Here is a 12,771-nt window from a genome sequence, read left to right as displayed (position 1 = left end):
AAGTACATTTCATGTACAACTGCTAATTTCCAGGGAGCAGCTTTAGCAGCCTTGCTGTCAGTGCTTTACATTTCACTTCATACAGACTTCATGGCTCTCTGTTGAAAATTTCTTGTTCAATCAGCTTCAGACATGCTGCCTGATGTAACCACAGGCCATTTCTGTAATTGATACTGAGACAGGCAATTCTTTTCATTAGGACTTCAAGCCCCCTATTAAAACTTCACTTGGCCGTGTGTAGATCGGTGAGTTGGTAAGGAGGGAGATGAAGCCTCCTGGAATAGAATCTGCTGACTGAGGAGGGCACCTACAGCAGGAAAAGCCTCTCCAATCCTTAGACCATTAAAAAGGCTACTGAGAGTACTTCTGTTCAAGAGTGCAGTAACTCTCCAAGGGTTTCCTCCACATTTTTCTTTCCCGTCATCAGTGTCTGATTTATTTATCTTGCAAAAAGCTGTGCCTGAGTTCACAGAGTAGTTGTCCTTCTGCCTTGTCTCTGTTACATCTTACAAGAAAGATCAGACGATTGGCAGGAGGTGCTCCTCCTGCCCTGAAAACACCTCACTTTGGGCCCTGAAAGAGTAAAAAAATCTATAGTCCTTGACATGTCCGGTTCTGAACTCCATGAATCAATCAGACTTTTACCTCCATTCACCACATCTGCCTGCTGGAAGCTCACTGATCGCGTCTTTGTTGTGTTTTTCCTTAGATATCCTGGTGTGTGATTCCCCAAGAGGTTTCCGGTGACTCTGGATAGAGACGGAGATATCCAGAAATTTATTTGAAATTTATTCTTCACAATCACAAAGAGCCCTGAAGGGCTGCTATTGAATGACTGATTAGAACACTGACAATAAACCGAGAACAAATGATTTGAAGTGTCACCTCAGCTTTTGAATAGTTAGCCTGTCTCAAGAGTGTATGTGTAAAAAAGAGTGAAAAGGATAGAAGGATTTGGCAGCTGCCAAATCTCACATTGTGTTCTTTGTTCTTCGTAGAGAGAAATTCACTCAATGACAAAGATGATCCTGCTGGGCCAGGATCTCCTCTGACTGCAAAATATAACACACAGTCATCATATAACTCTTCTAAACGTTTCTTCTTCCTCAAAATGAGTGACACAAACTACTGGGTTGTGGACTATGAGCTCTCATCTCCGGCTCCTCCTGGGTTCCCCAGGGGCCCAGCAGTGCTGCAGCCCATGGTGGGGCACCCAGAGCAGGGAACAGCCCTGTGCTTCGTTGGCCTCCTCGTGCTACTGCTGCTCTTTCTACTTGTTCGCTGTGTCCGAATCCTGTTAGACCCCTACAGCAGCATGCCAGCTTCCTCTTGGACAGACCATAAGGAGGGCCTGGAAAGAGGACAGTTTGATTATGCACTTGTGTAAAGACATGGGTGTGATGAGGAAGGGCATGCATCTGAAAATATGGGACTGCTCTTTTCAGGAATTTTTGATTTGATTTGATGGAAACAAGTGACGTTATAGAATATTTGTTGTTTTGATGGAGCAATGAAAACTGACACTTGTCTTCTTTAAGATGAGCGAATCAAATGCATAAAACATAAGCAGTGCATTTAGGTAAATGTGGAACGAATGTGGAGAGCTCCTGATTGGATAAAAAAGAAACTAAATGCATGAAGGACAGACATTGAAGTCATTCATACAAAGCTGATAAATGGCAGATTTAGAGATAAAGACTGAAAACTTCATACATAGATTCATTGTGTAAAATCTTTTTTCTTTTAGCAGTACAGGCGAACCAACCTTTTTATACATTTTAATGTAAGCTTTGCTGGATATTATTTGGTATTCATACCACCTTTAAAATGATCCTCAGGTAAGATTTTTTCTAACTAACCAAAGCCTCTAGATCATTTAATTCACCATCTGAATTTGAGTTCTAGCTGGCATTTGTATCATTTAATTTTATTTAAAATGAACTGTGTCCTAAATGTCAGTGTTTGTTTCACTTGCGGTTTCATGTTGCCATCCCTTTAAGAGGCTTATGAGGTTTGGTGCTAAGGGTCCTAGCACTCATTAAATGTGTCATGTAAATTTAATATGAAATGCATGTACACCAACTTTGTCCCTCTAATCCTTTTCCCTTTAGGACGTATCCAGTTAACCAGCCAAACGTGTACAACGGTGCCTGTTGATGTGAAAAGATAATATCTATTTCATACTGACGATGTGAAAACCCCTAAAATGTGGCTCAGAAATAGCATTTAATACTGATATTTTTCTGATTAGTTTAAAAGTTGTTTAGTTCCTCAATGATGACCAGAAGACTGTTGATGAAATACCAAATTGTTGTATGTAGATCAACTTCTTGGATGTAAACTTAACTCAGATATTTTCCTAATGGTTCTTTTAATTGCATATAGTTTTTTAAGGAAATAAATTCTTTTGTCTGGTCCTGTTTTCAGAAAATCTAATTTCTGTACAGATCCACAGACAAATAACTGCAGCACACTGGGCACATACAAATATGAAGACTTGTAAACTTTTAATTGAACACAGACTGTCCTCGACGCTGCCCCTCAGATCAATAGTGGAAAGATTTAGAGCCAATGGAATCAAGCAAATAATCAATTTGAGGCTCATAAAGAGGCACAGTCAGTTAATTCACAAGGGCCAGCACTCAGAGTCAGGCAGAATTGGAGAGCTTAAACCCCCAACTCCCACATTAAAATATATCCCTACACTGAGGCACACAGATCCTCATCGCAGCACTGTTCAGAGGAGACAAACATACGTAGTGGAATTTGACTTTTGGACTGCAGGTAGTAAAGACAAAAACTTCATAATCACAATTCGAAAAATAAGAGGACCAAACAGGATTTCAGAGGAAGACTGGGTGAAGGGTCAATATGAGGCTGAGCGTCACAGCAGAGCAGTCATTGGAGTAAATCTCATGAAAGCAGACACATAGGCAACTCCTTCAGACACACATCCCTCTTTCCAACATGTAGGCACTCGAGACAGGGACCCTTTCTCCAGAATGGATGCAACATCAAGCACAGATCACTGTATTGATGATTCTGCTTTTCTCCTGAAACAACCTGCTTCAATCAACCTCCTCATGTTGCAGTATTTGTTCTCCAACAGGGAAACCACAACGTCAGTCCTAAAGATTTTCTCCTGGATACTTTAAACTTTTTAGAGAGGAGTAAGAATGACAGATTATTATTGTAGTTACAGTTTTAGCAGGGACTTTCTGAATGCATTTCAATTTGCGCTTGTCCACGGATTTACAATTTCCAGCTTGCTCCTTCCTGATATGATCCTCTGGCGTGCCAAGTTGTGGTCAAGCTTTCCTAGTAACTTTCCTAGCCATCTAGTTGGCTGTGACCCCTTCTGGATACTTAGAGAACTACAGATCACTTTGTGTTCCACTATTCAAAAGAAACACATGAAGACAGTTTGGTCAAACTAACTCAACCTACTGATGAGAAAATAATATTTAGCTGAAATATTAAACTCTGGGGTTGATGATGGAGGTGTGGGAGAAGCAGCAACACACATTCTTAGCTCCAGGGATGGTAACGTCAGTCTGCCGTTGGTAGGACATACATTAGACAGTCAGGGCAGGTAATCTGAGCTCGCGCTGCAGCCACACTATGCTAACGGGACGATAACAGGCCTCCACAGTTTTCAGTCTATCAGGCTCCAACAGATGAAAGGAAGCATGGTGTAACCCCGCCCCCGTTAGTCCGGCAATTATCACAACGGATTTGTGCTTCAGTGGTTTACAACAATTTACTTTGTTGATAAACTAACAAAGGCTTTAATTTCCCAATACCCCTTCACACACAGATGATAAATAAACTCAAGCAGGAGCTCAGGCCTGTGACCATATGTGGCATGACCGTCACTAATTTCACCCATTTACAGTCTTTTAGAATAAGAGCGTGTTGCTGTAATAAACTGTGTTACCACGTCAGCTTAGAGGAACTATTCTCAGTTCATTATATTTCACAAAGGTGTCTGTACCATCATCTGAACTCATGGACGCAGTGGAGTAGGCAGGTGCACACAGCATTCAAATATCTTCAGAAATAAGCTCCAGCTAATTTTTTTGTAGTCACTCAGAAAATGCACAGAAACACATTTGCACGTGCACAACAACAACTCCCAACCACACACACGTGCTCACACAAAGGCAATACACAGCCCTCACCAAGGCACATGCAAATCAGTTAACCACATTGGAAAACCATCACAAACTCTCTTTCTCTCTTTGTTAAGTTGTAGTGCGCAGGGAGTCCTTTAAACACATTCATCACACACTTAACATACATGACTAAATAACTCACCAGTGCCTGACACACAACACAACACACCCGGAGTGACGTGCTCATTTACATAACAGTTGTGACCTTATCAGAAAACAGTTTTCTTATCTCTCTCCATTACAATACAACCAGGTGAGTTTGTTTACTGAAGAGGAAGATGGTGTGAGGAAGACCGGAGTGTGTGTCTGTGAAACATGCAGTTCTCTGTGCGGTGGAGGACATTAAACTTTGTGTCAGAGTATATAATGACAGCACACAGATCTGTTCAGGGTATTGTTTGTTGGAGTGTTTACTTTTACTCCACTGAGTCCTAGATTGTTTCTGGACTCATCACTTCTTAGATTTAACAAAGGAGATGTCTGTCATGACTACAATGTCATGATGAGTATAAGGAAGTGTAATTGGAACCAGAATCAGATATACTTCATAAAACCTCGGGGGAAATTTGGTATGAGACATTCCCCATCACAGACGAGCCACTGATTTTTACTGTGGACTGTCTCCGCCAGATTATAAGATAATTAAATGAAGCTTAATACAGGATGGTGAAATTTTGTTTGGGATGCTTCCAGTGTGGTGTTCCAAGTGAAGAATGTCGAGAAGATTCATAAATGCAGATACACAGCCAAATCTGATTTTTGCTACAAGCTGATCTCACAGCATCGTTCACTACATCATACCAGGTAAAGTTGTTGGCGTCATTTCTTCCAAAGTTTTCAGTGTTGGCAGAGACAGAAAGTGAGACCAAGCTCAGTCCTCTAAAAGAAAACTAAATGAAAGAACCTGATAACATAATGGATTTGAGAATCATGTGTCTGAATTTAATGATTCCTGTTTATGGCCTAACTCAGTGCATTAACGTCACAGGGATAATATAGCTCTTCCTTCGATGTAAAGTATTTTAGCGTTTTGTGAGCAGACACTGTAAAATAATAGTTCTCAGTCATTAGTTTTGCATGCCGGGAAATTAGTGGGCCATGAGTTATTAGTGGCCCCTCCTGTTTTATTAGCTCAGCCATTCAGATGCGCCGGAAGTCTCCAGAATAAGGTGCACCTCAGTGACTGATGCTGAGGTTGGCTGTTAGAAACATGTTCAGTGTGAAACATTTTCACATAGCCCAAACACAAAGTACTAAATAAGTTATGATCGTGCCTCGTATTCTTTAACTTTAAATCAGACGGATTTTACAGGTTTTATTTTATTTTTGTGTCTCATATCGCCAGCTCCGGGACGTCCTTTACTAAGGGCCATTATTTTGAAATGCGAAGCCAGCTTCTGGTCAGGGTGTTTGCCCTGATCTCTTATCTTTTCTCTGCTGTCGTCGTTTGAAAGCAGCGGGACTGAAGCACATCCCGACCGCAAGAGCAGGATTTTATTCTTCTGTCTGATTGCTTCTGCGTCTCCACTGAGCTGCTGGCTGGTGAGTTTCTGCCCTGCAGCATTGTGCTTTTTACTTTAACTTCAGCTTCAGATCTCACTGTGAACATGAATATCTGCTCCACTGCGCAACTTTCCAGCCTGCTTCACAAAAATAAGATATTAAACTGTGTTTGATCATTTTAATTAAATATAGTCATTTTCAATCCCTGCACAGATTTATACAACATGTTTGTGGTACTTTTTTATTATATAATATGGTTTCCTGCTAGTCCCAACTTTGTGAACTACATCAATGTTTTTATATCATATTTACTGAGTTGAGGACAAAGTTCACTTGAATGTATTGTTAATTCATTCATGTTGTTGCTCTGCACTCACTCACAAGTTGTGGACTAATATTTTAAGTTGAAGTCCAGACAGAAAATTGATGAAGCAAATATATTATGGTCTGTAGCTCCAAAATGTGTGTATGTCAACATAGTATTGCTTTTTACACTTCTTTTCATGTTTAATTCTACCTGCCTACAAACAAAATCACATTGAGGAGAATCTGTGTTCTTTGTACCAGATCATTTAGTATCTTCAGCATGTTTAGCTTTCCAGAATGGACCTGCTGCCTGATGTGTGGAGGCAGGACTACTGGCTTCCTCCCGGTGTGACCTGGGAAGACATGGAAAACCTGGCCGACTCGGACCGACCGCAGCCTCTGGACCTCCTCGTGGCTCTCCCCCTGGCACTGGGCTTTGTTGTCCTACGCTACATGTTCGAGAGGTACAGCACACCTGACCTCTTTCTCTGTGAAGATGTATGTGATTGGGACATTTTGTATGCTTTACTGGAAGGGCCATTGTCCTCACAGAGGCGTGTGTGGCTTTGACAATTCCACACTTTGTCCTGCGGAGGCTGAAATAATACTTACATCTTTGTTTTAAGAAACACAGTCATCTGAGCTGTTTTTGGTACAACTGAAAGAAAGTCTTAGTTCAATATGCTTCAAAATGTCATGCAGTATTTCCTGAATATGATCAAGCATCTGGTATCTATGGAGGACGTTGTTCATGTAAGAGGATATTAGCTGTGGGGCAGTGAGCAGGTGTTTTGGCAGAGCAGGCATTGTTATCATCAGGAAAAAAAAAGCCCTTGGGGAGGAGAAGAAGAAAGACTAATAGAGAGCGAAAGGGCAAAGTGTTGTCTCAGTTGGAGACTTTCAATTGTTATTTCCTGTTTTCTCCTCATTGTGCCAATTTTAGATCGAATTTTGACTTCCAATATCTAATGAAAGAAACACTAACCTGAACTGAAGCACGTTATTCTGGTTTATACTCTAATTGCTGTCCCTTGAAAACCATATCTATCAGCAACACATAGAAACTTGCTTGGTTGTATTCGTTATACATTCAAATACATTATGTGAATGTTAAATGGCTTATTATGTGCGTGAGGTAACTGTGGGCTGCTGCCCTGACTATCACACTGCAGGTCTTATATCATCATTTGTGTAAGCTCTGCTTTGTTATTATTCCCCCCAGGTTCTTGGCCCCACCCATTGGCAGATGTTTAGGGGTAAAGAATAGATTACAGGTGACTGCTGCCCCCTCCCCAAAGCTGGAGTCGTTTTACATGAAGAGGAGCCGGCAGCCGACACAGGTTGGTCTCAAAAGATCTCAGCATGTGGTCAGACATGGCTGGCTTATTTCAGGGGCTTTTTTTTTTTTTTCATCAGTTTTTAAAAGCAACTCATTATCACAAGTCATTTCTCTGCCAGTGAAGGTCTTTCATTAAAACCAACCTTAGAGGCTATAAAATGCAGTTTGCTGTTAAATTAGGATGATAAATGGCAAAAGGTGATTTTGTTGGGGCCCCTTGTTACATTTTAGATATCTGTTAAATGTAATCACATTACGCGAATATATATCAATAAAAAAAAAAAAAAAAAATCAAGCTAATGAATATCAAGTCCTCTCCTACCCTGTTAATTATCTCACCACCCTCTCAGTCTTTGGGAGGTGCCTGACAATAAAGATGTAAATATGTAAGCCTAACCTTTTATAGTATATAAAGTAGTTTAAACGAACTCCATCCTGAGCAGCGCCACCTGTGAAATGCTACACACACAAATGAACCAGACATAGGGAAATTTCTCCCCTGTGTTTTTGTTTTAGAGTGAAATCGTTGGTCTGATGTTGCTGTGTGGCAAAACCCAACGGCAGATTGAGACCTGGTTCCGTCGTCGCAGGAACCAAGACAGACCCTGTCAAACTAAAAAGTTTGGTGAAGCTGCGTAAGTGCTCACTTTCCACAGCCCCTCCGATCTTCAGTTCATTTCCCTCAAGAACACTTGACTCATCACCCCGTACAGGAATTTAGTGAAAGACAAACAAAAAAAAACAAAAACAAAAACAACTCCTTGACTTTACAAAGTTCTCCTTCCTTCTAACTTTGCTCATTTCTGTGTCATTTTTCAGTTGGAGGTTCTTTTTCTATCTCACAGCCTTTGTGGCTGGACTAGCCTGTTTGATTGATGTGAGTATGACGTTTAAAGAAGCTTTGGAGCACTGACACTGAGACCAAACCGTACAGTTTCTGCTAAAAAACAACAAAGACAGGAGGATATTGCTGTCCTCTCTGCTGAAACAGCTCTTACTTCTCCTCTTGCCCCCACAGAGACCCTGGTTATGGGATCGAGGCGAATGCTGGCGGCAGTATCCAGTACAGGTGAAAAATTAACTTACATCACCTCATAGAGTTTGCCGTATTAAAATAGTTTTCAATCATGTGAGGCAAACAAGACTACAATTATACACGTGTAGCAAAACAATAAAGATAATGCTGCCCAATTCTTATGTAATCTGTGTTCATGATCTGACTGGGAAAGAACCAAAATCATCTGCTTCCTTATTCATATGTCAGGGAGGATTTATTTCCATCCAGTTCCTCATCTCAGCTGTACTTGTAGTAGCTGAATTATGCAGCTAATCATTTTAACTACATTATCTGCATAGTCTTACATATCACCCCATGTCCTTATTTAAAAGAATAGCATTATTAACTAAATTTGGACATGCAATTTTCACTGACAAGCTCCAAACTCTACTGTCTATTCAATTTTGTTTGTTTTATTTCATAAAAGTGCTTCAAATCATTTTAAAAACATTTTTTGGTGACTGATTGTTGAATAATTCTCCCCCCACAGCCAATGGAGAGAGCTCATTACTGGTACTACATGTTGGAGCTGGGATTTTATGGCTCACTGCTGCTGCGGATCTCTGTTGATATCAAGAGGAAGGTGAGTACACAAGTTTTCTTGTTGGTTACTATCAAAGCATCTCAATGAGAAACTTTTTAGTCACTTACTAACATGCAGTTAATGAATGACTGTAAGGAGAATATTAAATGGTGTCATATGAAGGGCATGCTGTTTTACGTGTGTGTGTGTGTGTGTGTGTTGCCAGGATTTTAAAGAACAGGTGATCCACCATCTGGCCACCATCTTCCTACTTAGCTTCTCCTATTGTGCCAACTACATTCGTATTGGTACTTTGGTGATGCTGCTTCATGACTCCTCTGACATCCTCCTTGAGGTAACTAACACGCCCCTTTAATATAACAGGGCTTGGACTTAGGACGATTTATATACAGACAGACAGAGTCCTGTGCCGTCCGAGAAGCTGGCTGAATGTTGTAAGCTGCACACTCAAGTGTGCTTGAGGATGTCCTTAAAAAGACTATGAGCATAGTATCCTGCAGGAAACTGATCCTGTGATTGAGTGCTGATAACCAAAAATGCTTTAGAAGCTTGAAGTCAACTTTGTTTATTCCTGCAAAAATAAGACTCTACATGAGAGATGGGTTAAGCACTAAGGCTGCCTGTGTGTCACAGACTCACTGTCATTATAATTGAGCCGATAACTTGCTGAAGACATGTTTATCTGTATAATGTGTTTGCTCAGTGTTTTAAGACAACTTCACATGGTTTGCATTGTTTGCTTGATTAGATAAATCATTTATATATTTCCAGTCCGCAAAGATGTTCAACTACGGCACTGGCTGGAGGAAAACATGTGACACACTGTTTATTGTCTTTGCTGTGGCCTTCCTTGTGACTCGACTGGTGATCTTCCCAAGCAAGTACGTTTTTTATCACTCTTTTGTAAATGAGGTGCCAAACTACTTAATGCAGCACAGTTGACCTGTTGGTCTGTAGCCAAACATTTTTTCTCCTCTTGACTGATTATGTGTTTACCTGCAGAATCATCCACACCACACTGGTCCTGTCCATGGAGGTCTTTGAACCGTTTGCCGGCTACTACTTTTTCAACATTCTGCTCATGGTGTTGCAAGTGCTCCACATATTCTGGGCTGGCTTAATCTTACGCATGGTCTATAAGTTCCTGAAAGGCAAGGTGAGATTCAGAGTGTCAATTGAGGCTACCGTTTCAGCTTTCTAACACAGGCATATGAAACCTTATATCTGCTTTCGTCCTCAGCTGGAAAAAGATGAACGTAGTGATGAAGAGAGTGAGGCTGAAGAAGAGGAGGAAGAGGAGAGAGGAGGGGAGGAAACTGTGGATCAAGATGGAGATTATTGTTGGGAGAGAAGCAAAGATACCCTGAACACTAAACTGTCTATGCTGACCAACAGTTGTGTCCTAAATACCTTTACCAACCACAGAGCATCTGTCGCTGACAGAATGCGTAAAGCTCAGTAGAGACTATATGTTTTTACATTTTGCCTTGGTTTTACTATCTGGAGGTCAAAACAGGGATATGGTTCATATATCAAATGATATAAGATGGATAGGATCCATCCTCCTCTACACCCTACAACTATTTCATGCTAATGGGTGTGTCATTAAGCAAGTACGGGGATGAGAGTTTAATTGTTAATTCTGGTAAAAGTGCAGGATGGATTTGATGGAGAAACCTCTGGTTTCTGGGCCCGGCAGAGTTTCCCTGGCTTGGAAGGCCAGTGGCAGATCTCTGAGGTCACTGGGGCAGCTGCAGCTTCTGGAGAGCAACAGTGCACGCATCACCAGCGATGATAACACTGACATCTATTTTCATTTCACTTCTCAAAGGACAGTCAAAAGAGTCTTTGTGTGAATCAGGTAAATGATCAAAGTGTTAATTGCCTACTAAACTGACACGTCATCCTGTTTATTAACAAGGCAGATTTTTGAAAACAATAAGTGATAACTTAAAAAAAAAAAAAAACTTGTGAAAGAATTTGTGTAGAAGTAGCTACACGTAGTAGAGATTAACACGCTAGAAATAAAGTTATCATTTAACTTTCTTTGTGTCGTAATAATTAAAGAATATATCTACAATAATACAGTTTTGATATGTAATTTTTTTTTTAATTAGGAGCAGGTCCAGTATGAGACAGGGTCGATCTCAGAGGTTTTATTTAATACCGACACAAACCAGCCTATAAGATGTGTAACCACAGACTGTCCACAGCGCCACTTGGCGGCCACATAGGGAACACATGGGTGTGATGGGAGCAGCCTGTGTGCTGCTCGTATTTCATAATCTATGTTGTTTCAAACTATAAAGGCTGAGAAAATAAATGAAAGCGGGCCGTTTGTTTGTGAAGTAAGAAAGCGCAGTCTGTGGTTGGTGCATTTTGATGTCTGGGCCTGAGTTCAGCAGTATTGATAGACAGCTGTCAATCATCCAGCGCAGCCCGGTGTTGTCGTGGTTACCGCTGAGCGCACGAACGTCTGTCCTGCAGCTGGAGCCGTATCATAGCAACCGAAGATCCACGCCAGCTGTTGCTGGGCAGCGCGTTCAGCTCATCGAAGTCATCGACCAACGTCGGCTTTCAGACGTAACGACCGTCGTGATTTTTTTCCACCTAAATTCAATCTACGTATTCAAACCGGACCGGAAGTAACCGGGTCACGCTCACAGTCAGTGGAGCGGCCATCAAAGCGCGGTGGTTATTTGTATAAAAGAATAGGAGGACAGGACGTAAGTATGCCTGTCTCTGTGGCGCAATCGGTTAGCGCGTTCGGCTGTTAACCGAAAGGTTGGTGGTTCGAGCCCACCCAGGGACGGACTGCTTTTGAGTTTTTATTTGATTTGTTTTGGCTGATTATTTTTGTGCCTGTGGTGCAAACAGCAGTACAAACCTTCATCTGGGCAGATGGCTCATGAATAACAACAAAACGGGGCGATTGATCCTCCCTGAGTGTTCCTGCTGGGGAAACATGTCAGTCAATTAAATTAAACTAAATTAAATTTATTTTGGTGAATGATTTTGACAAATGTATTCCTGTAGTGGTTATAACTGGTGACATTGTGATTTCATTTGTTTTTGGCTGGGGCTATGGCTATAATTTTAACATGCAATACAATTATGAATTATGTTGAATTTTAAGTATGTACAATAGATATAATGTAAAATTAATTATTTAAAACAGATATTAAAGCCTGCAAAGTTCATTCTCAAAATTAAGTCGTCAATTATTATCACTTATTCAGGAAAAGTGTGTGGGAAGAGTTTGGTCTCAAAAACTCTTGAAATTTGCCCGTCCCTGTCTGACAGACACTTTTCTTTACAGTAAGCAACAGCATACTTTTTTGTGAAAAACCATCCCATTCAAAATGGAGCCTAGTGACACTATCAAGAATGTAAAAGCCAAAACCCAAGATGAAGAAGTTACAAATAGTTGCCCCATACCTTTGGTAGTTTACTCAACAAACAGCAATGGTCTCACATTAGTTCCCAGGTTGATGCAATATGTCATCCATAAGATAGCTCAGGGAATATATGGAAATCATGTTTACAGTTTTAATATTTGTGTTATTTGGTGTCACAGAAACAATACAATTGCAATTATAATCATGCCACATTTGTAACGCTCATATTTTGTGCTCTGTCAAACATAAATGAACAGCCATTGTCATCTTTCCGCATCGGAGAAAGAGCAGTACTTTTGTTGTTGTCCTCATCACATCAAAAAAAGTGAAGGTGCTCCAAGACATGTATTAGAGATACGGTTATATCCATTTAACGTAAGAGCAGTTACATAACATGTATTTATTTGTCTAGTGTAGTTGTGTGTGAACTAAGGGTCAGTCTATATCAG

The 12,771-nt window shown here is 40.7% G+C and overlaps 2 protein-coding genes and 1 non-coding gene across 5 annotated transcripts; all 3 read left to right on the top strand.

Annotated features, from left to right (window-relative positions):
* Positions 1 to 1,111: 1,111 nt before the first annotated feature.
* ctxn1 (cortexin 1) lies at positions 1,112 to 1,387 on the top strand. The gene has a single exon (XM_029525520.1). The coding sequence runs from the start codon at positions 1,112 to 1,114 to the stop codon at positions 1,385 to 1,387; it is 276 nt and encodes a 91-aa protein (XP_029381380.1).
* A 3,462-nt stretch (positions 1,388 to 4,849) lies between these two features.
* On the top strand, positions 4,850 to 10,901 carry LOC115057942 (ceramide synthase 2-like). 3 transcript variants are annotated; one of them, XM_029525201.1, is made up of 12 exons: positions 4,850 to 4,979; positions 5,630 to 5,717; positions 6,273 to 6,448; positions 7,207 to 7,324; positions 7,840 to 7,958; positions 8,143 to 8,200; positions 8,342 to 8,392; positions 8,871 to 8,963; positions 9,130 to 9,258; positions 9,696 to 9,805; positions 9,927 to 10,080; positions 10,165 to 10,901. In XM_029525201.1, exons 3-12 carry the CDS (start codon positions 6,282 to 6,284, stop codon positions 10,384 to 10,386), a joined length of 1,221 nt encoding a protein of 406 aa, XP_029381061.1. In that variant the 5' UTR covers positions 4,850 to 4,979; positions 5,630 to 5,717; positions 6,273 to 6,281; the 3' UTR covers positions 10,387 to 10,901. The 3 variants fall into 3 exon arrangements, with proteins under 3 accessions (XP_029381061.1, XP_029381062.1, XP_029381060.1); XM_029525202.1 differs by having other exon boundaries at positions 4,866 to 4,979; positions 5,633 to 5,717; XM_029525200.1 differs by having other exon boundaries at positions 4,880 to 4,979; positions 5,521 to 5,717.
* Positions 10,902 to 11,662: 761 nt separating this feature from the next.
* On the top strand, positions 11,663 to 11,736 carry trnan-guu (transfer RNA asparagine (anticodon GUU)). The gene has a single exon. It is a non-coding gene; the product is annotated as a tRNA-Asn (tRNA).
* The last annotated feature ends 1,035 nt before the right edge of the window (positions 11,737 to 12,771 follow it).

Source organism: Echeneis naucrates, chromosome 17, assembly GCF_900963305.1.
Source record: "Echeneis naucrates chromosome 17, fEcheNa1.1, whole genome shotgun sequence".
Classification (NCBI taxonomy): domain Eukaryota; kingdom Metazoa; phylum Chordata; class Actinopteri; order Carangiformes; family Echeneidae; genus Echeneis; species Echeneis naucrates.
This window is presented reverse-complemented; position numbering and strand designations above follow the sequence as displayed.